We start from the raw sequence: 23,265 nt of genomic DNA on the forward strand, positions 1-23,265 counted from the left end.
TTATAAGCTGTCGCAAATATTTCCCAGTGTCCTCGAAAGCACCACACGGCCTCTGTCCAATCACTTTACTTATTTTGTCAAAGACTAGTTTTGAATCCAGAAGCGCCTTTTACTCCGCTCACTGCTACTTTAAGTCAATTATCAACATTAACTAGAGGGATTTGACGGGCAACATGGACGAGTTTTTAAAGATCCAATTGAAAGAAAATAGCATTAACTACAAAAGGTCACTGGACCGAATTATAGACAAGGTGTGTTAATGAAGCGGTCGGGCGGTGGTAACATTAGCTGTTAGCTGGAGTTAGCTTAATGTTAGCTTTATGTTAACTTAATGTTAGCTAATTTCGAAATAAAAATCAAGTTTACTAACATTTGCAATTGTTTTCCACAGTATTCAAAACTTCAGTATCACGACGGGGGTATAGAGGTGGACCTCGACAGTACAAAAACCCAAAGTAAGTCCGATAATAATAAGTGAACCTGCAGCTGTATTGTAAGGGTTAAGGTCACGCTGCAGTGGAGTCATGCTCAGGTTTGTCTAAAAATAAAACATTGTTCAGTGACTGTTTTAAGATGTGTGAAATGTTGCTGTCGCTCAACTGGTGTGTATTATAGCACACTACACAATTGAAATAGTAGTAGTTGTGCATAATGTAAAATGTAGTGACGATTTCAACGTTAAATGCTAAAACAATTATTCACTGCTTGTAATAATCGTCATATTCCAGCAGTTGACATGTACTGAACATATTTATATCCCTTCTGTCTTGATTATTTGCACGATGAAGCACTTGAACGCTACATGGAGCTGTCAAAAATGGAACTGCACAAGCTGGAATCAAAGGTTTGTGTCGCACTAAACATAGTCTGCAGCCACATATGACACAAAATGCCATTTCAGACATTATAATAAATACTTGCCTTCTTCTCAGAGTCTCACGGATTTGAGAGATGAGTCACTAAGAGGTGAGCAGCAATCACTTAAAATGAGAAGCGTGTACAAACGTTAATAAATTGTATATTTTATCTAATTACTATGACACTGCTTTCACAGTACAAGACATTTCAAGAAACTCTCAGGTAAGTAAACATGTTTTCTCCAAACACTTCTGTCTTGAATATCTAGTAATATTTTATATTCATTATGGTTTGTTGTCAGCAGTTGGACTTCACACATCAAGATGGCGAGTCTGACGAGACTCATACATCCACCAGCCAGTTGTCTGGGGAGGATGATGGTAAGATAAGATAAAGCAAGCAACATTCAGAGTTTTTAAACACAACTTGGGTGGACTTCTGGCTGACATTAACGTGAAGCAAAGTTTGTTTGTTTTATGTGAAATTTTTCCCCAATTTAATCCTACAGGGATGTCTAGAAGTGACATAACTCAGCTGACTGTGAGCTCACAGAGTGAGAGTGAGAGAAACTTCTCTGAGACAGAGCTCCAGCCTGAAGACCAAGATGAGGAACTTGAAATGGCTCTGAGAAGTCATGGAACTTTAGTGGAGCTCTACCCCAACATGATCAGTCGAATAGAGAGGGCCTGGCACAGAAGGAATGTCTCTGAGGCCGCTGATACAGTGCTGAAGAGGTACCGCAGGTGGCGACAACAGTCGAACAGAGGCAATGTCAACAATACTTTCATTGTCACGCTGAGACACGACCACAGGAACCCCAGAAAAAAGGCCAGAAAGATGCTGCTCAAGGAGAACAGCCCGGAGAACGGGTTGTTCATGAGGACTGAACATGCCCCTTTGTCTGTTTTACAAACAGTAACCAATGTGCATGATTGGGAAGCACAGCAGCAGTCTCCTGGGAGGGAGGGAGCCCAGTGGAGAGGGCAGCAACAGACGATCTTTGCAATGGACCCCTCTAGTCTTTCTGAGACTTCTAATCAACAAGAGATCTTGCTGAATGAGACCTTCACTGTGTCTGAACCCACCCAGCTGGAAGATCAGCCCTTCAGTTACAGTGCCAGTCCTTCACGAAGTTGCAGTGGCACTGCAAAACCACCTTTGGACTGGTCTATTCGGGCTAGAAGACTGTGTCTTTCTGCACACTCAGAGCAATCTGCTGGACGCTCCATGTATGCATCAGAAATCACTGCTGTTAAAGAAGGATCTAATATCTACAGCTCTCCAGTCAGACAGAGTCCCTTAAAGGTGAGGCTGATGACCAGCTTCAGTGGTTCACCTCATTCCTCCTCTAGAAGCCCCAAAGAATACTCTGTGGAAAGCTTTTCCAGAAAGACCACAAGACCCAGATCATTGTCCACTTCTCTGTCCTCCCCGCTGCGAAAACCTCCTGGTGACATCAGGATGCTTTTCCCTCAGGGCTCCAATCACTCCCTTCAGGCACAGTTGTGTTCACCTCAGTCAGCCAGAGCTGAAGGTCGTATCAGGCTACGGCGTCATCTTTCCTTTGACTCGTCCCAGCCATCGTTCAGTGCCTCCTACTCAACAAAGACACTCGATGAGGACTTTAAGAAACTCTACCACAAATTTGTTTGTCAGAACAAATCATTTTTCTTTAATGGCCCTCCCTGTCGTCTCTGTGCGGAAACCTCTGAAGCAAGCCAAGGTCACTCTTCCTCAGCTCTGGCAGCTCTTGCTTTGTCGCCTCACCGCTCTGTCCTGAGAAAGCGTCATAGAGAGTTAGAGTGGGACAGCCATCCCCAGTCCAAACGCTCCAGGGAAAAGTATTGTACATACTCTCCAGGGTCTAAACGCCATGGGAAGGAGATACTGAGGCGCTGTGTCTCTCCGTCTGAACTGGAGCAGTCTCGTAATGACTTTTCTTATAGCACCAGTAAACACGCGTTTCAAAAAGTCAGTAACCAGCAGCACTCAGCAGATACCTGGACGAGTCAAGGACGTCCTTTATCTGCAGCTGAGTTTCCCAGCCAGGGTAAGCCTCCTCCCCAACGTCTTATTTGTGTAATGTCTGCTGTCTTTTACTTAAATGTTGAACTCTGCTATAACTGATTATTTTTAATTATTGCGCTTCATTTACCAGGAGGCACATTTGAGAGCAGTGTAGCAAACAGCCGCTCCCCCAGGTAAAGATAATCAATTGCTTTGAATATTATTTGTTTACCAGCATTCCTGTATTCTCTCAATCACCATTATTTCCTCCTCAACATGTGTAGAAAATGGTGAACACAGATCTGTTGTGGAAAAACCTGCTTACTGAAGTTCTCCAACAACTCCCAGAGTGGAAAAGAATTCATACGTCCTGATGTAACCAAGTTCAAGTTCTGTGTAGCAGCGTGATGTTTCCATTATAAAATACACAACAAGTGATATGGAAGCAAATTGTCATTTTCTTAGCTGGTGTAGTCTGAGCTCAGGAAACTATAAATGTAATAAAACTATTAAGGCTATGTTGAATGTTAAAGTTCCCGTAAAGTGGCCCGTGTGTTGTTGTTGTTTTCCATGTGTTTTTTTATCTATATATATATTTTATGTGTTGTGAAGTTACATACTATTCCTAAATTTTAGACCTTTTTATGAATTGTTACCTCAGTACAGCACCATGTTTTTTGTAATATATGTCCATTATTCTAATAAACTTTAATGTCAGTGCTGTTTGCTGAAAATGCTGTTTCTGGGGCGAGAAACACACATTTGCAGTTAGTTTATTTAACCTTTCCCATTTTATTCATAATGCTGAAACTTAAGAAAACAAAATATCCAACAGCTAAACCCAACACAAAACAGCATTGTGGTTAATTTTAGGTAAAGGTACAAAATGTAAATCTGATTAAGAAAATAAAGGATTTAACTTTTTGGTCACTAGTCTTGTGCGCGTATAAATGCTCATGTGAAGCTAATTTTAGAACATCTGAAAATAAAAAATACAACAAAAAACAAGTACATACATGTCATTGTTGCAATGTTCAACCACTAGGAGTCAGCAATAGCAAAGTTTTCAACGGTATACATACATATACATAAGTTATGTATACATATACATAACACAAAAATTACTATTTAATATCATCACACATCAGCTGTAGGACCTTGTTGTGGACCACAGTGCTGCTGTTGCTGTAGTAACAATGGTCGATGAGGATGTTGATAGAGCGGTTACCACTCCAGCTCTACTGGATATTTCCCAGTCAGACAGGCAGCGCAGTGGCCCACTGTCTTGCTGGACTTGTTACTGGAGCTGATCATCTTGTCCTCCTGGTGGGAGGCGATCCCATACTGGACAGCTGATAACAGGCCTTCTACGGTCAGATACTGAACGCTGTCGGCACCTATGAAACAGCGTTAAGATGCACACTTTAGCTTAATTATGCTGTGGTTTGTGACTTTAGCCAAAGATAATATCAGTGAGCTGTACTAATACTTACTGTTAAGTTAGTACTTACCAATATATCCAGCGATGTCCTGAAACTCTGGCTTGTTGGCAATAAGTTCTTCCTTAGTTGGAATATTGATGCCCATGTAACATGGGAACCTGAGAGGTGGAGAGGCAACTCTGATATGGACCTGTCGAGGAGAAGGTACGGGTCAGTCTTTACAAGGTGGGTCTTGCAAGTTTGAGGGTCTAAGTATTGACCAATTCACTACTGTGTTAAAATGTTGTCCAAACTGTTTTAACAAATCTGTTACAACACGCAGGAAAACATTATCTTTTCTGTATGTATAAAATCAGTGAGTCAATTTAGCTCACTGTAAAAATCTGGTTGAAACAATTTTTTTTTTTTTTCTTTGCCCAGTTTGCAGGATAAAGCTTATATCATAGTTAATAAGCCTAAATAGTTGATAAAATGTCTTCTGGCGATATCAGACATATTTTAATTCAAGGGAAGGAGGAGCACTTCTACCCAGTTTACTCACAAGGGATGGAAGTATGGGTAAACACGTAGTACTGTGTTTCTGTTGTCCTGTCAATTTAGAAGATCTCATCAAATAAACAAGTGATGACAATTTGCAGAGCTCTAGTCAACAAACCTCTGTGGCACCTGCTTCCTTGAGCAGTTTAATAATGGGAGAGATGGTATTGCCTCTGACAATGGAGTCATCAATTAGTACCACGCGTTTCCCTGCAAAGTTGTCAGTCAACGCCCCAAACTTCTTGGCAACTCCAAGTTGTCTCAGACGGGTATTCGGTTGAATGAATGTTCTCCCGACATAGCGGTTTTTACACAAAACCTCAATGTAAGGCAATCCAGACTGTGGGAGAAGCATAAAACAGTTTGTGAGGACAGATGTGTCAGGAGGAGGGAGCATGAGAGAGTTTCTTTACTGAGTTAAGCAGACAGACCTGCTGAGCATAGCCCAGAGCAGCAGGGGTTGCAGACTCTGGCACAGTGCTGACCACATCTGCGTCTGTTGGCGCTTCAATGGCTAATTGCCGACCACAGCGCTGCCTGACAGTATAGACCATCTGCCCTGCAGTACATCAGTACAAAATAGTGAGCATGAAGCACACTTTCACTTAAAGTATTACAATAGTCTGACAGCTGTACGACTAAGAACAATGTAGTCAAAGTATTTATACCTTCAAAAATAGAGTCTGGTCTGGCAAAATAAACATATTCAAATATACAGAAGGCAGGGAGGTCTCCCTCAGGGCGAGGCACAACACTCAGGGACTTGACTCCATGTTTAGAAATCTGGACAATCTCTCCTGGCAGGACCTCTCTGTAATACCTGAGGAACAAGAACATGTTCATAAGCCACAGTGCTACATTACAGTGCAGAAGATATTGCATTGTAGGTAAAACCGTACTTGGCACCGATGGACTGAAAGCTGCAGGACTCCGATGACACAACCCACCCCTCAGTGTCCTCCTCTCCGGCACCTGTCCAACAAAGAAAGTTTATCATCCACCAGCTTGCACATGTGACCTGAACAAAATCAATGACCGTCCTGTGACGACAAACTGCTGTGGCACGAGGGCTGATAACCTTTGGGTCTTTTAAGGACAAATACTTCTATGTTGAGCACACAGTGCAGCTCGAGTTACAGCCACAAAACTAAAACAGTGTTTAGAATACCTGGACTATGCAGTTTAGAGATAGGAACAAGTCGTCCAATGCAGAGGGGTCGATTCCCGTAGGGGTCACGCACCGCATAGATGACATCTTTGAACATCACCAACAAAGAGTACGATGTAGGGGTTTCAGTCATAAGGTTTTTAATTCTACAATACAAAAAGAAAATCCAACACATAAAACCAACAGACGTTTTTAAATAGTGTAGAGAAAAAATGTAAAATGTATATTTAACCAGCATTAAGTGGTAGCTCTGACCTGGCAACCCAGTCTGGTGCATCCTGCTCCTCCATAGGTGGGTTCAATGCCAGCAGCTGGGTGATGAGCTCACTGTCCGAGCAGGTGGAGAGGCCTACACCATGGCGCATTACCTGCATGGCATTTAACAATGGATTGATTTAGTATAAACTAATGTTGATGCATGCATCTCCTGGCATATTCTGACACATTTTCCTTTATGTTTTGGAAAAAAAAGCATTATTCCATCGGAATCAATAACAGTAATTGATAACATTAGCATTATAGCGTGGACATTTTTATTTGTGGAGTGGAGTTCCCAGAAAGGACTATTTGTTTGCATTAGACTAGGAGCAGAGGATCACAGTGCTATGTTCACCTTTTTGCGCAGGGCCTGAGCATTGACCAGCTCTCCATTGTGTGCTACAGCGATCTTGCCATGCAGTGTATCCACGACAAAGGGCTGGCAGTTCTGCAGCTCGGAGATCCCAGTAGTTGAATAGCGTGTGTGGCAAATACCGAGGTTACCATAGCGCAGCTTCAGGAGAGATTCGGGGGGGAAAGCAGTGCTCACTAATCCCATTCCCTAAAAATACGAAAACAACAACAACAACAAAAAAAAAAGGCAAGAGGAATCAGTGAGAGATGTTTACTTGTACAAACTATGCAGAAGCAAATAAAGTAAACAGTAATATAAAAAGCAGGCCAATATCTGAGTGTGATGAAGCTTATTGATTATTATTATAGTGCTTATTGATGGTGTACCTATAATAAAAAGCAACTCTAATGTTGAACTGTAGTGACAGTGTGAGTTAAACTACTCACTCATAATTGAATGTTACCTTGTGCGAAGTGTATGTAGGCGGATTGGCTCCATTACTTGTAACAATCCCGGCACTTTCCTGACCCCTGAGTGGACACAAAGAGTCACGTGTAAATTGTTACAGTGCAATGATATCAATGGGAAGTGAGTCAGTCTCTTTTCTGCAAGTCTAAACATGAGTACACTTCATTTTGAAAAGTTTCATACACTGAACCTTCAGGCAAACCAAACTGGTTTGATTCAGGGAAAATATAGTAGGAGTGAGGAGGAAGAAAAACACCCAAACATCTGCATCTGTGCAGAGGAGCGGCCATAAAAGGAGAGTCGCCTTGCTGCAGTTTCAGCCTATTTACCAAGCTGCTTCTCGGATTACAGTTGGTCCCTCCCCCTCAGCACACAGCTTAAGCCAGTGGTGAGGCTGCTTTTCTGCACGGAGGCGTTGCTTTCAGGCTTAACCGCCTGGTTGCCTAGGGAACCGGGCAGCAGAGACAGATGGGCTGGGGAAAAGAAAGCGTTTCCAGGTCAGCTCAAACATGGAGAGAGGAGCAGAGAGACAAAGAGGAGGTGATAGGGAGGCAGTGGAGGAAAAAGGCTCGGTGGAGAGGCAGTGGGGGGAGGCTGAGGTGCTGGCTCTCATGACAGTCTGGGACGAGGTGGGAGCTCAGCACGTAGCTGAGAGCAGAACCACATTTGAGTTGATCTCAGAGCGTCTGAGGAGGCTCAGTGTTGTGCGCAGCTGGTGGGAGTGTCAGGCCAAATGCAGGAGCCTGGGACTTCAGAGCAGGAAGCCTGATGCATCAGCAGGCACTTCAGCAAACTACAGCCCAGGAGTGGATGGAAGGCCAGTGGAGGGCTGGGAGGAAGAGTTGGAAGATGTGGGTAATGAAAGAGGAATCTACTCTTCCTCAGTCACTATCCCAATGCAGGAAGGTAAATGTAGGTTCCACCCCAACTGTAGCATTGGTGATAACAGTTTATAACAATGGTCAACAAATTTTTGCTTTTCAACAGAAACGAGGATAAAACCCAGGATGTCTGATGAACTAGTTTTAGCATAAACTAAAGCAAAAAAAAAAAAAAAACTTGCTCTAAAAATTGCTGTTGTATCCTAAAAGGTCAGATTAAATCCAAACATATTGACATAAGAGCGAGCTCCAGGATAACGCTGTGTTTGAATGTGTGTACAGGAATCAAGAGCAGAATTCACCGAGCTCTTCCATACACTCCGAGTGTGGCTGAAGAAGGGGGCCGCCACTGGACAGATGATGAGGTGCGGGCACTATTGTGTGTCTGGGCCGACCGGCGTATCCGAGAGCGCTTGAAGTGCACGCTACGCAACAAGTCCATCTTCCAAGAGATGGCCCGTCAGATGCAGAGGAAGTTTGGGGTGGTACGGAACTGGAAGCAATGTCGAACTAAATACAAGAACTTGAAATATGATTACAAGACCGCTAAGAGTGCGCATGCTGCTGGGGGCAGCTGCTCTGGAGGCCCCGGGAAGTACATGAAATTCTTTGACGAGGTGGAAGCCATTCTGCTGGACCGCGGACTGGAAAATGGCTCGATAGAAATGCAGAAGAGGGTGTATGATAAAGACATGGCACCAGGGAGGCTACAGGTGCCAGCAGGCCACGCGGCTCAGACAACAACCTCAGAAAGTGAGGTTGTCATAGAAATTGATGATGGTATGTATTCACTCTGCAACACGTTTGGTGTTCGAGGCTCAACGAGGAATCAGCTTTTCTACTATTTATTTGACTTGCAGATGACAACAGTGATGATTATGACATGGACGGAGACATTGAAGCAAAATGGAGAGCAACAGGTATGTCTGCTCATCATTTCACCAGTGCAATGTCTACACTGTTCTTTCCTTAACCCCCTGTTTTTTTCCACTCCAGAAGCTCATCTAACAAATCCACCCAGCTCTGACCAGTTCCACGTGGTCACAGTGTCGGACACAGGTCGAAACTGGAGCGACCAGGAGGTGCAAGCACTGATTCAAGTCTGGGCCGATAAGCGCGTGTGCAGGCAGTTGGAGAGCTCCACCAGGAAGAGAGACATCTTTGTCCAGATCTCCAACAGGTTGATGCAGCAAGGCATTGAACGTGACTGGAAACAGTGCCACACCAAGTACAAGAACCTCAAGTACCTTTACCGTTCCCTCCAAAGGGGTAAGACTGACGAAGGCGACCCAAGACGTCTTATGAGGTTCTACGATGAGGTGGATGCTATAATGAATCGTGCAAGTAATGGCTCACTACATGACAGAGAACCTGGAGACCATCAAGCAGATTCAGGAGAGCTCACGATGTTGGAGGGCCATGAGGACGAGGACCATGTAAACATCTATTTGACAAAGGCAAACACAATGACAACAATGGTGGGAGCGACGGAGGAGAGAGCTTATAGCTCTGACTCCGTCTCGTCCGTGAGCCTTGACGTTGCAGTAAACAATGACGAACCAAGGCTGCGAACAGCTAAGGAGCATCGCTCGGATCAAAAGCAGAGATTGAGGAGTGAGCCCACTATCATTATTTATTCATGTCTAGTATGCAGATGTTAAATCTTCTTTCTGCTACTGATTACCAAACTATGTATGAAGTCAACAAGAGGACATCATGAAGCTTTGTTTTGACTTGACATCTATCTCTTAAAGTGCTAAGAAAGTTCTGTAAACAGCAATTCCACTGTTGATTATACTGTGGCACAAGGTCATTTTGTGGATAGAAAATAGAAATATATTTTTCTGTCAGTATTGAGTGCAGAATGAGAGTTTAGTCAGAAATCTGAGGTTGCTCTCTAAAACCTGTTAAAATAAAAACAAAACAAATGTTTTACATTTGGGTGAACTTTATATTTAAATTTAAGAGAATCCTTGATGTGTGTTTGGCTTCATTTACAGTAAATAACATATAAAAAACAATGTATTCTGAGAGTGTCTTGTTGTCATTTAACCATTTGATGTTGTTTGCAGACTCCAGTGAATCTAGGGTAGAAAAAGAGGATGCCTCTTCAGCAAACAGAGGAATCAAGAGGAAAGCTGTGGATCAAGGTTTGAAATGTGCCTCCTCCTCTAATCACTTTGCATGCCACATGATGTCCACGCTGACTAAAGCTTTTATAATTTGTCTCGGTCTCATGATTTGCCATCGAGCCCCTATAATGAAATTATGGATAAGGGTATGGTTGTAGCTGCTAACAAAAGTCACTCAGACCATGAGATGTATTGAGGATAACTATTATATATAATTTATCAGGAATTTTAATCGTGCCTTTGTTCTTATTTCCAGACCCCTCACTCCAGACCCCAGTTAAAAAACAGGACACTGGCTCTGGCTTAACTGATAAGATGATGACCCAGTGCAAAGAAGAGCAGGATCACATCCCGATAATAAAGATCAATTCAGTGTGTTCAATGGCCTCCCCTAATCCATCCCCGGAGAGACAGGTAACGTGTGCTAACTCCATGTGACTAAGGTCCAATGTAAAGTGCAGAAATGACCTAAACAGGTTGTAGGACACACGGTCTAGTATACAGACTATGTCCTTCAGGCTACACATATTTTATAAGCTGCTACAACTAGAAAACTGACTGATCAGCATTTTTCATGATCACTCTTTTGGCAGTTTTTCAATGATGAATGCTGATGATTCAAGTTCACTAAAGGTTGGGAGAGGATACAATGATGATACAATCTGACACCAACAGGTGATTTAAAGACATCACCTTGTGCCCTGAAAATATAGTGATATTATATATTGTATACCTATTTAATCCACACACACACACACACACACACCTTTCCACGGTTTACCTGTGTTGTAGCGCCACCAGTCCCAGAGTGAGGACCTGAGCCACCTCCAGCTGCGTGGGCCACTCTCCGGCAGCCACGCACCCGAAAACCCCGCACTCCTCCCCGATACCGGACTCCTCGAACTCCATGTCTGTCCCGGTGCTCCGGTGACCCCCCCCACGGCGCTCTGATAACACGAACACGGGGCTGAATGTCCAACGTGGCCCGTTATTACATGCACTTGGCGGACATGGCCGAGGTGGTCGTGAAATCAAGCAGCTGCGTGTCCAGCAGGTCCAACAGGTCCCCTATCGCACACGGTAAATGAATCAGGGCTGATTTAGTCAAACATCGGGGCTGACGAAACACACGTGGTGTTTTGCGACGAGCAGGACAACTACCACAATCAATCTAATCGATCCGCTCAACAGGCCACTGTTTTCTGTTAAGCTGAATGACAAATCAATGCAGTCAGCGCTGAGATATTGGACTAGTTTGAGGAGTTAATCTCCAAAAAGTTCCTCGTCGTGCTCATGTTTGATGTCCAGCCACGTGGTGACTAATGCGCCGCTGTGATTGGCTGTCGGGCTCAGCTGAGGGCTGTGATTGGCTGTCACAGTACGTAAGAGCGACTCCTCTTCCCTCTTCCGCTGTCCGCACGCCTCCTGCAGCTCTCACCTCAACAAGTTTTCACTAAGTCGTGTGTCACTTTGGTTCACAAGTGTTTTACTTTTTCAGGACTGTGCGTTGCTACAGAGCACCACCATGGCCTCCACTTCAGGTACAGTACAACGACGTGTGCACATCTGAGAGCACAAGTAACATACGCAGCGTTTAATTTGGGGCGGGTTGTTATTTGTGGGTGCGTGTTTTTAGAAGTGAAGCTCGGCCTGAAGCTCAGTGAGGGAAAGACCAAGCAGATCTTTTTGCTGGTGGACCAGCCCGGACTGGTTCTGGTGCAGTCCAAGGACCAGATCACCGCTGGCAATGCGGCGAGGAAAGACCAGATGGAGGGCAAGGCTGCCATCGCCAACAAAACGACGAGCTGCGTGTTCAGACTGCTGCAGGAGTCTGGTAAAGATTATTGAAGTTGATCTATTCAAAAGATGTCCTGTCAGATTGATGTGTGAGCACTAGTATCACACTCACCCTGAAGCACCTTTCCCACATGCACATAGATATTAACTAGTTTTGTGAGAGGATTAGAGGCAAAATGCATCATTTCAGCAGAATTAGGATATGTTTTAATTTGGTAATGTCTAGAAACAAGATTTTTGTGGGCTCATAAAGTCATCACAGACATCAAGACAGGTCAGTAGGTCAGTGAGGTGACTTGTACTCGGAAAGACAACCTTTGGCCTATTTACTCAACCCAGCTTCAGCATTTTGATTCAGTCACAGTCCTCGTAAGCTTTACGTTTTTACATGATCTGCTCATTATTTTGTCCACATTGCTTGCTTTGTGTGACAACCAAAAAACAAAACAAAACAAAACTCAAAGATGAACTGTGCATTTTGATATTAAACCTAGAAGAAACCAGAATCTGAAATAACTTTCCACTTTGCTTTAGTTTAAAAGTCGATAAAACTATAGTTTAAAAGTAACTCGACACCCCACTCGTGAGTGTGGTGTGCATTATCCAGGCTGTGGTAACAACAGTCTTGTGACTTAAAACGTTGCTCAGTATAATTCAGCTGAACGTGACCGTCCGCATCTCCCTCATTTGGCCTTGTTCTGTGCTGAATTGAAACATCTTTAAACTGCCGTTGACCTGAAACACCTATGTGCGATACAAATCTCCCTGTTGTCCAGGAATTAAGACTGCCTTTGTGAAGCAGCACTCGGACACAGCATTCATCGCAGCTCACTGTGAGATGATTCCCATTGAATGGGTTTGTCGGAGAGTGGCAACCGGATCCTTCCTCAAGAGGAATCCAGGAGTCAAAGAAGGCTACCGCTTCTCCCCCCTGAAGATGGAGATGTTCTTTAAAGTGAGTCTGACGACTCGTCTCGTTTGCTTCTGATGAGATTTTTAAAGTGCTGTAACTGGACTTCAAGCACTCAACTCTGTTCTCTGGTTTAGGATGATGCCAACAATGATCCTCAGTGGTCAGAGGAGCAGCTGCTAGAGGCCAAGTTCTGTCTGGCTGGGCTCACTATCGGTCAGTGTGAAGTGGACATTATGAATCGCAGCACTGTGGCCATCTTTGAGATTCTGGAAAAGGCCTGGGCCACTCAGGACTGCACGCTGGTGGATATGAAGGTATGCACAGCAATGCCACCCTCTGCTGGTTCATTTTAAGTCCTAGTCTGGTTGCTTCTACTCAGTGCTTCCAAATGTAACACAGCTATAGGGTTTTATGTTTGTTTTCTTTGTTTTTCTAAATCACAGATTGAGTTTGGAGTGAATGTGAAGACTCAAGAGATTGTCCTTGCTGATGTGATTGATAATGATTCCTGGAGGCTGTGGCCCTCTGGAGACCGAAGCCAGCAGAAAGATAAGCAGGTCAGTGCTGCTTTTCTTTTTTACTGTTTGACACATTTAAAAGTGCATTCAAATAAATTAAAAAAGGGGATTCTTCTTTTCGTAGGTGTACCGAGACCTGAAAGAAGTTACTCCTGAAGCAATGCAGGTGGTGAAGAGAAACTTTGAGTGGGTCTCTGAAAGGGTCAAGGTACACAAAACCTATTTCCCAGAACAACCGGTTGTTAGGATTGGCTTTTGGCTTTTATTGGCATTTTAATCCAGCTGTTTTACGAACAGTTATTGAATTTTAGCATTTTCATATTTTAAGAATTATCGTACCAAGTCTTTAGTTGCCCCTTCTGTAAAATTGGTTTTCCAAATGTACAATAAAATGACACTATGAAAAAATAACACAAATGTTCTTATAATCGAGAAGTTGGATTCAATCATTGTTGGTGCTGTTATTTTTGGTTGGCTCTAACCCGTAGCTTAATAAACAGATTTCTCTGTTTGTGCTTCTGTTGCAATGTTTAGCAGATATCCACAGTGGGAACTGCTCAGCTAAGGTTACATAGTCAAATAGAGGGGCTTTGCATGGAGCTAATGAGTCCTGTGATGTGTCCGTAGCTGCTGTTGGAGCACCAGGCCGGTGGCAGGGTGGTGGTTCTGATGGGTTCCACCTCTGACATGGCCCACTGTGAAAAAATAAGAAAGGCCTGTACTTCCTACGGTATTCCCTGCATCCTCAGAGTCACTTCGGCACACAAAGGTCCAGATGAGACACTTCGCATTAAAGCAGAATATGAAGGTGGGCTTTTTTTTTTTTTTTAAAACAAATTTGAGACAAATTAATCTTATTATGTCATAACATCATCCATATGCTTTCCCTCAGGTGATGGCGTACCCACTGTTTTTGTGGCTGTAGCTGGCAGGAGTAATGGCCTTGGTCCGGTCATGTCTGGAAACACAGCTTACCCTGTCATCAACTGCCCACCTCTGACTCCAGACTGGGGTGCACAAGATGTTTGGTCATCCCTCCGTATGCCAAGTGGTAAGCGTCCCACTCTGAATTTGTCACATGAATATACTCATCAGAGCATATTCATATTCATAGAACCTTCTTTTGTTTCCCCCCTGCAGGTCTTGGCTGCTCCACAGTCCTCTCCCCTGAAGCTGCTGCTCAGTTTGCAGCACAGATCTTTGGATTGACTGATCACCTGGTGTGGTGTAAACTGAGGGCCTCCATGCTCAACACCTGGGTGGCTCTCAAACTGGCTGACAAGAAGCTTCAGGCCTGCAGCCTCTGAAGTGGCTCAAAACACTTTGGAGTCCAGCTTTTATGATTCCACTGTCTACGAGTTTCATTTTGTTAACCATGGAAAAACCCTGTAACAGTAGATGCAATCTACATGTACCCTGTACCACTTCAATCATTCCATTCAAAAAGTCAATAAAAGCGTCTTAATTAAATGCTTGTCATGATGTTGGCAAATGTGGCAGAGAGGATGGAGGTAAATGGTAAGCACAGTGGTCCCAGAGTGAAAGATGAGGAGCTGCATGAAGAGTAAGAACCAGTCAGCTACACAAATAAGGTAGTTTGTGATCTTGACCAGTGCTGTTTCTGTGCTGTGTTAGGGATGAAAGGTTATAGATAACTGTTTATCAGTCTCTAGAACGAGGATAGTTATTATAGTTGGAAGAAAACGGATGTAACGGTTTTTAATGCCTGACTGTGCCCAGTTGAAAGGGAAACATGAGTCATCACGAAGGACAGGCAAACTTGATTATACTTGCAGGTATAGGGTTGAGATGATTGGGGGAATTTGATTTGCCTCTGAGTGCTGAGAGATGGCAGGAATCAGTTGATACATATATGGATTGAGTTGAGGCTGAATTCACACAGATTAATGATACAGGCTGAACCACTTTGCTGAGCACTGAAAAGAATAAACTGCTGATGGATTACTTTTTAAAGACTAAAAAGTCTTTAAAAAGTAAAGCATTTCTTGTTGGAAAAGTTCGTAGACTGCAGTATCTGGGGATTTGGTTAAGTGATGGGGAGGAGAGTCTTACTGCCTCGGCCTGATTAGTGATGTTGGCATAGAGGGTTTTTTTTTTTTTTTCAGGAGTATTTTATTAGTGTGTGATTTACTTAGTGTACGGCTCCTTGTGTAGAGCAGGAGCACTTTTTTTAAAGACTGCTCCAATCTGTCGCTCATGGTTTATAGTTGGCAGAGCTTATACAGTATGTAAACCAAGGAGCAGTGGGAGTAACAATATGTCCTGGTATTTCATAAGCATGGTCTGTTTATTCATTTTCTCTTCATATTCATTTCATCTTACACTTGATGATGCAAATAGGCCAGTATCAAATCAAACACATATTTTATCTGTTAAACAGGATTAAATAGAACATTTAAAGGCACAGAATCCTTGCCTTTGTTTCTAGGAGTGTGATGTTTTTAAAGAAGAAAAGTTTAAATTACAAAATGATGCAAAATCTACATGATTTTAACGAGTTTGATGCTTGACGATCCGAGCTTCATTTATATGTGATTTCTGATTAACAAATGCAAACAACACTGAATAAAATAAAGGTGTAATTTCTCAGCTGATAAGATATGTGTTCAGTGGAATATGAAGACAAGTTCAGACCAAACTTACGCCACAAGATACAGGTTGAAAATCAGCAAAATGATTTATCTGTAAAGGATACAGGTTTAAAATGTTAATTTTTTTACAGTTGATCACAGTCTGGATTTTTTTAAGCATTGTACCAGTAACTGTGATGTTTCATACATTCACACAACCACCCAAGCTTAATCATTTTCAGTGATATCCGCTGTATGTAAATTCAACCCAGAGGACTCTTTGTCTCAGCAGCTTAGACAAGTCGTCTGAGTAAACTGTTCTGTTAAAGTGATGACAACATATGGACGAGGACAGACAGCTGCCAGTCCACTTCAAATAATATAAATATGTTTCATTTAAAACATTTTTCTTTCACTTTAATCTGCCATTTCAACCATATTCATATTCCCTCATTAATAGCTGGAACAAGCCACAAGAGGGAGCCTGTAGCCCATGTTGACAATCCACAATCTTAACCTTTCAATCCGTTCCAGTAGTTGGCAGCCAAGGGAATGAGTCAGAATATCATGCCACCATTTTATTTTTTACTTCTATTATAGCACAGTTCTCACTTTGATAACAAATGATGGGTATAAAGACCTCTGATGTGCTAAATCTCTGTTCAGGTGTGGGAGGAAGTGGGAGGATGGAAGTGCTGAGGGTAGAGAGTGATACAGATGAGTGCAAGGAAGCTGATATCTGACATAATCCGCTGCATTTTAATTTTCAGTTGAATGTTATGCCTAAAAATCCCATACACCGTGCCCAGAATCAGCCTCCCTATATCTAAACTGATACACAAAGGTAGAGACACAGAGCTGAGAAGGACATAATATGTATGTCTCAGTGACTCCAAGTCTCCTTGACAACAGTAACATGGCAACAATCGCTCTATATACAATAATCTGCTTTTTGTCCTCCGCTCCTCTTATTGCCACACTGAGCTCTGTAAGTCCACCTTTCATTTTTAATTCCCTTCTCTCCTTGCTGGCCTTTCACTATTTTACTGCTCAGCATCCCCACAAATGCCACAATGGCTGAGAGTAAATAAACAAAACATGAATCATCGGCTCTGTCTAACCCGTTAATGAGTTTCGAATAAGTGTGGTCATGACTTTATCCTGCGCTTGGACTGTTGTTAAATCAACTGTTTCCTCTACAGTGTAATTAACAACATGAGGAAAGAAGTTTAATAACTGAACCCAAGGCAAAATATACAGTGACTTAATGGAGACTCAAAAAAGCAATTTTATTCAGCTCTCAAAGCTATGATGGTGGTAGTTACTTATCACTACCACTGCTTATTTACATATGTTCTACAGCTCTATTATAATCTTCTCCTCTTTGCTGTTCAGACTTATGTACAAATCATCCTATAGATAAACATTCTCACTAAGGTTGTTATTCTCCTTGCATTTGTCTGCTGGATGCACATGATAATCACTCACAGCACTGTCCAGCCATGACTCCGGCACACTCATACTCACACGTCTGTTACACACATTTTGCTCTCAAGTCCACTAAACGCTGTATTACTCCCTGCTCCTCTCTTTGTTAGTATACTACATTCCCTACCAGCTATATCAGTTTACAATCTAGCCATTAAACTCCCTGCAGCCCCTGATCACAGCGCCCCCAGGTCGTGGCACGAGCGGGACTTCTGCCTCAGGAACTTGCCCACTTCTCGCTCTCGCTGGTAACGGGGCACCAGATTGGACAGGAAGCGTTTGGCACGGGAGGTGATGCTTTCACGTTGGCCTCCTGCAATCATGTCCTCTGCACTGGTCCCCGGTGGCCACGGTGGCTGGCCCCTGGCTAGCCGCACCACGCACTCCAGGAGCTCTGGGGTGCGGTGGTCCAGAGAGGCAGAGATCTCCAGATAAAGACAGTTGAACAGGGTGGCACTGGACATGGCCTCTGAGGGAAGAGATTGAGAGAAACAGTAAACAGTATGAAATGTCTCCTGTACCTTCATGACATAGTGTCTTATGCTGAAATGAGACAAACATTAATGTAACAAACATGCTGCATGGGGAGAAAAAGACGTAAAGGTTCATAATCTTAATATTTAGGCTTATTTTTACATTTTATGGATTGCTCCAAAAACAGACTTTCAATACAACACAGTAGACATGCAATCAGAATCAGATTTTTAGACCATAGACCACATGTTTGCACATGTGAAGAATTTGCCTCCACTTTTTAGTGGCTCTTCGCACTCACACACAGTGACAAGAAAGATGCTCACACACGCACACACACAAGCACATACAAGGTATACAAGCAGATAGGTGAGAAATACAGGTATCAAGTAATCAGTAGCCATGGCATATTAAATTTCATCTTGTGCTTCTAGCTGGCTGTAGGTAAGTCACCTAGAAAATGTAACCAAGGATTCAGGAGCTAGCTATCATTTCTCCATAGAAAAAAACAGTAATCTTTTAATGAGGGAAGGTGTTGAGCTCTCTGTGTGAGAGGGTAACCCTAGGCGGGGCTTCTTTGATCTAACTGTGCACAATGCACTTGCAAGCAATTAGAGGGGCTTATTAAGCAGTTTATAGTGTGTCCAAAGCAGATGGTTTGGGTTTTTTTTTAGACTGGAGAAAGGATTGATTTCAGTGGCTACAGTTTGTTATTGTGCACATAGACAAGTACCTGTTATTCACTGAAAAGACAAAATGATACACGAGGCGTGGCGGTCTTGTTTGTAAGCACACTGTGGGAAAGTTGAGTAGAGTTTTATCAGTTTTATCTATATGAAAGGCGATGCAATGTCAAAAACTACATTTATTTTATCTCAGTTTTACTTAAATGAACCAGTTGACAAAAATAATAATTATATTTAAAGGTTTATTAAAGTCTTATTTTCGCAATCGGCTTCTTGCCACAAGGAATGAGGTCCTATACATGAACACACTATTATCTGCCACATCTGGAATATGATCACTGTATTTGTCTGTGTGTTTCTTACTGGTTTGAAGTTGATGGTGCTACCTTGGGAAAACGTGAATCGCACTTGCATGCACAAATCAAAATTTAGCAACATTTGAACTGGTACATCAGGTGACTTTTATTAGTTTTTTATCCTCACTTGTACTCCACGTAACTCCACGTGATAATATAATAATCAGGTGGGCCTGGACTATGAGAAATAATTTGTTGTTTGGCATTTTGGCATAGCAAACAGGTCCAAATACTACAATACCCATGAGCATCAGTCACAGCTATTGTTGAATTTAAAAACAAATAAGCACAACCGTTGAATGGTTGAAATGCACCTTATGCCAATAACAAAACCATATTGGATACAAGCAATGCACAGCTTGTGTTCTCTAAAATGGCGTGAATGTCTACAGGCAGCAACTCTTAGAGAATGCGCTTCTGCTTTAACTGTAATTGTGACTCTCCACATACTCCCACACTACGATGAAGCTGAAACGCTGACATTTACATTTTCACAAACTGCACTTCACCCTATGTTTGTGTTTACCAACAGAGATAAAGAGCTGAAAATGTCAACGCCAACTGTGAAGATGAATGCCACAATGGAAGAAAACAATGAAACAGGTGAAGAAAATTGAGGCTCATCATACCTTGATAGGTAACTTCACGTGTGCGAACGAGGTCACTCTTGTTACCGACAAGGATGATAGGAGTCTGGGGCTGAGTCTCTCTGAGGAGAAGTCGAAGTTGAGCGGTGCGGTGGAAACTACGCCTGTCAGTCACTGAAAACACCAGGACACATACCTCACACTGTAGAGCTGACAGGTCCTAAGGGAGAAACAGTGCATGTTACAGTACTGAATATGCTATTTAGAAATACTGTAAGGAAACTGAAAGCTAAGTCAGTATGTATTATGGTATGATAATTTTACTTTAAATGTCAGAAAATAACACAGAAGTACAAGTAACACTCTGTGGTATCAAAATCTGTCAGAAAATACACACTTATGTCAGATACTGAGCAATTTTCATTACTTTCATAAATACTGTTGTCAAAGCCTGATTTGCAGAATAAAAGTCTAAGCGTAGCCTGGAGACACAGCAGACAATTGAGTGCTCTATCTAAAATCCCTCATGGCTTAGTGAGAAATTACTATTGTAGATAGCACTAAGTGCAACAGTGTTTTTAGTGACACACACATGCACTCACTCACCCATTCCAAGCAGCATAGAGAGAAAAATATCTAAAAATAAAATGTCCCTGGGTGGATCCCACCTAGAAAATTGACTAAATCTCAGCATATCTTTAGTTAAAGCTGCCGAGGTGCATTGACTTTTCACTTCATCTTTATAAGGCTAGAGCTGAGCACAGACCACAGCCACATTTTGCACTGTAATGATCATGGATGTACATGTAATACTACATATATACTGTATATTATCTAAATCAACCATTCCAGTGTCTCTCACAATAAATATACATGAACTCATTATACAAAGTGTAACACTTGAGAATCGACACATCAAAAAAGACAGATTGTGTCACAAGTGTGTGTGTCTGTGTGTGTTCAGTGTTTTTCACACATCCACCTAAGTAAAAATACTAAAGCAGTCACTTGGCACATCTGCTCTGTGGGCAGCTCTCTCTTTCACTCACATCCACACACAGATGCCTCTGAACTGCACTCGAGGGAAAAGAGGAAAAAGTGTGCAAAACAACCTGATAATGAGCTTTCCTCAGTCAACCAGATGCAGCAGATTTATTATCCTATTTTTGCATTTCTCTGAGCTTGGCATCAGTTTTTCTTACAGTGCTGTCAAGAGCATAAACAAGACGCTGTGGTCCAGATATTACAATATTAGCTCAAACAGAAAAAAAAAAAAAAAAAAAGAAAACTACAAATATGTTTGCCAGTATGTTTATTTATTGCAATTTCTTTAATATTCTTTTTGATTTGCCTTTTGGGGTTTTTAGCTTTCTTTGATAATATCTCCTAAGCTTGTTTCTTATTCTACATGTTAATTGCCCAGGGCATGCTGGGATATGCTCTTATTCCAATTCATGTCTGAATGGATGGATGCTCTTGTTTTTTTCTCTAATATTTCATGCTCCTGCTGCTTAGGAGATGCTAGTTTCCCAAATGTATCTCCTGATACATTATCCACTATCCTGTGCGGCACAGAGAATATTGTTATATTCACACAGCAAAATGGAGCTTAGCACACCATGTACAGCTGCAGAGGGCTCATGGCCTAATGAAGGAGTGGGGGCAGTGGGAATGGTGAAGTGTTGTTTGGCTCACCTGTCGCCAGTTGTCATAGATAATGATGGTGCTCTCCTCATCATCCACGGTGACTGTGCACACATAACCCTCCCCTAAGGACAGGGAGAGCAGCAGTTAGGTCTCAGATGGGAGGTGGGTGCTGTGAGTTATTTACCTGCTGCTCGCTGTGGGAAAGCGTGCCAGTTTAGGCCACCTCACCATTGCAACACTAAATCTGTCCTGTATTAGTCCTGTCAAACAAACAGCTTTGTACCATCAGAATCTACAGATGCAGTCCTGTCCATTTCCCCAGCGAGTGCGATGGCCAGAGACGACTTCCCCACACCGTTCTGCCCCAGCAATGCAATCCTTAGAGGCCCATCAGCTCTACCCTCCACCGCCACGGTCAGAGTCTCATCCAAGGCTGGACTGAAGCTGATTGGTGAAGCAGAAGGTCCCGCTGCACCTGATGTCCAATCGCACTCATCGTGGACAGCTTCTTCTCGTCTGAGTTGGTGCTTAATCGGCAGAGGAGTGCTTCCTCTGCGAACGGTGGGGGTGCTGGACAAAGTCATGTCACACTGCAGGAGAGATTCAGAAACATGCATAAAACTGAAAACCACCATGTTTTGTTATATAATACTAAGAAACACAGATTAGAAATGTGATACACCTGCTATGTAGTATTGTTATTGCACTTTCTTACAGTATAACAGAGGATTTGATGCATGCAGTCCAAATATTCTGACATTTACTCCTTGTATGAGTCAAGAAGAGTCAGCCTACATTTCCCATAATACTCCATAATTACATATGGTCTTCCATAAGACATTCAGTGTCCTAGTTTTCAAACTCAGTGTCCTCATGTGTCCCTTTAAACCTTCAATAATAACAATGGACACTAGCTACACACACACACACACTGGGAACCTGTCAAGATCAACACTCGGCTGCTGTTTGACCTTTGTCGCGTCGTGTTTTCTCCCACTTGGTAAATGTTAAGTCCACAATCCGCTCCTTTAGCTCCTTCAGAGACGGACTTTGTGGAGGCTAACTCCTAGCATGCTGCACATTTGAGGGACAGCTGTCTGCAGGTACAGTGAACTGCTCCCTCAGTACACACTGTCCACAGCTCATACACACTTTACTAGAAACAATCATCTCCTGCTAGCTAAAAGTTCAAATCAGAGCAGACTCGAAGTGTGTTAGTTTGTAATGACTGCACCACGCACACACACGAGCAGAGAGGTGTTTGAGTCCCGTGGTGAAGTGAAGTCCTCCATTACCGGGAGACAGACTTCCACCATCAAACGCCATTAAGCACTTCGCGCTCTCTGGATAATTGACCGCTGGGTGCTGGGAGCAGCCTACCTTGGTCCCTTTGTCCTCGTTGTTGAGCCTGTCTTCGGGCACATCTGTCGGCATCTGCAAACTGAAACGAAGAACGACCTGGAATAAAAGACACAGAGCACTCCCTCCATCAACCCAAGCCCGGTCTGCTCACCTGTCGAGCGGCTCCCGGCAAACTAGTAAGCAAGTCGTCTGTGGGTGTTAAGTCTATTGAAGACTAGTTGTTAAAGTGTGTGAGTGTGTTGATATGTAATCTCTCTGTCGGTCCTCTCGTCTTGTCTCTTCTCTCTCTCTCTCTCTCTGATCTCTCTCTCTCTGTCTTCTTCTGCTCTCGCTCTCTAGTTTCGCCGTCTCTTCTTCTCTCTCTATCTTCCTCTCTGTTCTTCTTCCCCTGTACTCTTCTCCTCTCTGTAGTCTCTCTGTTATCTATCTGTGCCCTCTCCTTCTATCTCGCTCTCTCTCTCTCTCGCTCTCTCTCCGTTCTCTCTCTCTCTCTCTCTCTCTCTCTCTCTCTCTTCTCTCTCCTCTCTCTGTCTCTATCTCTCTCTCTCTCCTCGTTCTCTCTCCTGTCTTCTCTCTCTCTCTCTCTCTCTCTCTCTCTCCTCTGTCTCTCTCTCTCTCTCTCTCTCTCTCTCTCTCTCTCTCTCTGTCTCTCTCTCTCTACTATCACTGTGTCCTCAGGTTAGGGTCCTGGTCCAGCTCTACAATCATCACCGTCATTCATCACCGCTCTGCAAACTGAT

General features: G+C 43.0%; 5 protein-coding genes across 6 annotated transcripts; 3 read left to right on the top strand and 2 right to left on the bottom strand.

Annotated features, from left to right (window-relative positions):
* The first annotated feature begins 90 nt into the window (after positions 1–90).
* Positions 91–3,528, top strand: si:dkeyp-117h8.4 (uncharacterized protein LOC572032 homolog). Of its 2 annotated transcripts, none has more exons than XM_026345367.1 (9): positions 91–251; positions 392–455; positions 789–844; positions 933–966; positions 1,055–1,080; positions 1,160–1,238; positions 1,367–2,908; positions 3,017–3,059; positions 3,150–3,528. In XM_026345367.1, the coding sequence occupies exons 1-9, from the start codon at positions 174–176 to the stop codon at positions 3,157–3,159; spliced, it is 1,932 nt and encodes a 643-aa protein (XP_026201152.1). In that variant the 5' UTR covers positions 91–173; the 3' UTR covers positions 3,160–3,528. The 2 variants fall into 2 exon arrangements, with proteins under 2 accessions (XP_026201152.1, XP_026201153.1); XM_026345368.1 differs by having other exon boundaries at positions 1,163–1,238.
* Positions 3,529–3,681: 153 nt separating this feature from the next.
* ppat (phosphoribosyl pyrophosphate amidotransferase) lies at positions 3,682–11,414 on the bottom strand. The gene is made up of 11 exons (XM_026345382.2): positions 10,888–11,414; positions 7,089–7,155; positions 6,626–6,832; positions 6,268–6,380; positions 6,013–6,158; positions 5,744–5,816; positions 5,513–5,664; positions 5,276–5,403; positions 4,963–5,184; positions 4,377–4,497; positions 3,682–4,262 (listed from the first exon to the last, which is right to left on the bottom strand). Exons 1-11 carry the CDS (start codon positions 11,013–11,015, stop codon positions 4,090–4,092), a joined length of 1,530 nt encoding a protein of 509 aa, XP_026201167.1. The 5' UTR covers positions 11,016–11,414; the 3' UTR covers positions 3,682–4,089.
* LOC113152238 lies at positions 7,468–10,735 on the top strand. The gene is made up of 6 exons (XM_026345371.1): positions 7,468–7,999; positions 8,257–8,754; positions 8,835–8,894; positions 8,971–9,588; positions 10,047–10,124; positions 10,363–10,735. The coding sequence occupies exons 1-6, from the start codon at positions 7,603–7,605 to the stop codon at positions 10,542–10,544; spliced, it is 1,833 nt and encodes a 610-aa protein (XP_026201156.1). The 5' UTR covers positions 7,468–7,602; the 3' UTR covers positions 10,545–10,735.
* A 93-nt stretch (positions 11,415–11,507) lies between the features above and the next one.
* paics (phosphoribosylaminoimidazole carboxylase, phosphoribosylaminoimidazole succinocarboxamide synthetase) lies at positions 11,508–14,804 on the top strand. Its single transcript, XM_026345384.1, has 9 exons — positions 11,508–11,647; positions 11,743–11,940; positions 12,680–12,858; positions 12,951–13,130; positions 13,260–13,373; positions 13,459–13,542; positions 13,962–14,142; positions 14,227–14,385; positions 14,475–14,804. The coding sequence occupies exons 1-9, from the start codon at positions 11,632–11,634 to the stop codon at positions 14,639–14,641; spliced, it is 1,278 nt and encodes a 425-aa protein (XP_026201169.1). The 5' UTR covers positions 11,508–11,631; the 3' UTR covers positions 14,642–14,804.
* Positions 14,805–16,160: 1,356 nt separating this feature from the next.
* LOC113152255 (GTP-binding protein REM 2-like) lies at positions 16,161–22,712 on the bottom strand. Its single transcript, XM_026345395.1, has 6 exons — positions 22,677–22,712; positions 22,544–22,604; positions 21,447–21,753; positions 21,212–21,285; positions 19,559–19,736; positions 16,161–17,882 (listed from the first exon to the last, which is right to left on the bottom strand). The coding sequence occupies exons 2-6, from the start codon at positions 22,595–22,597 to the stop codon at positions 17,590–17,592; spliced, it is 906 nt and encodes a 301-aa protein (XP_026201180.1). The 5' UTR covers positions 22,598–22,604; positions 22,677–22,712; the 3' UTR covers positions 16,161–17,589.
* Positions 22,713–23,265: the final 553 nt, after the last annotated feature.

This window comes from Anabas testudineus, chromosome 4, assembly GCF_900324465.2.
Source record: "Anabas testudineus chromosome 4, fAnaTes1.2, whole genome shotgun sequence".
Taxonomy (NCBI): Eukaryota; Metazoa; Chordata; class Actinopteri; order Anabantiformes; family Anabantidae; genus Anabas; species Anabas testudineus.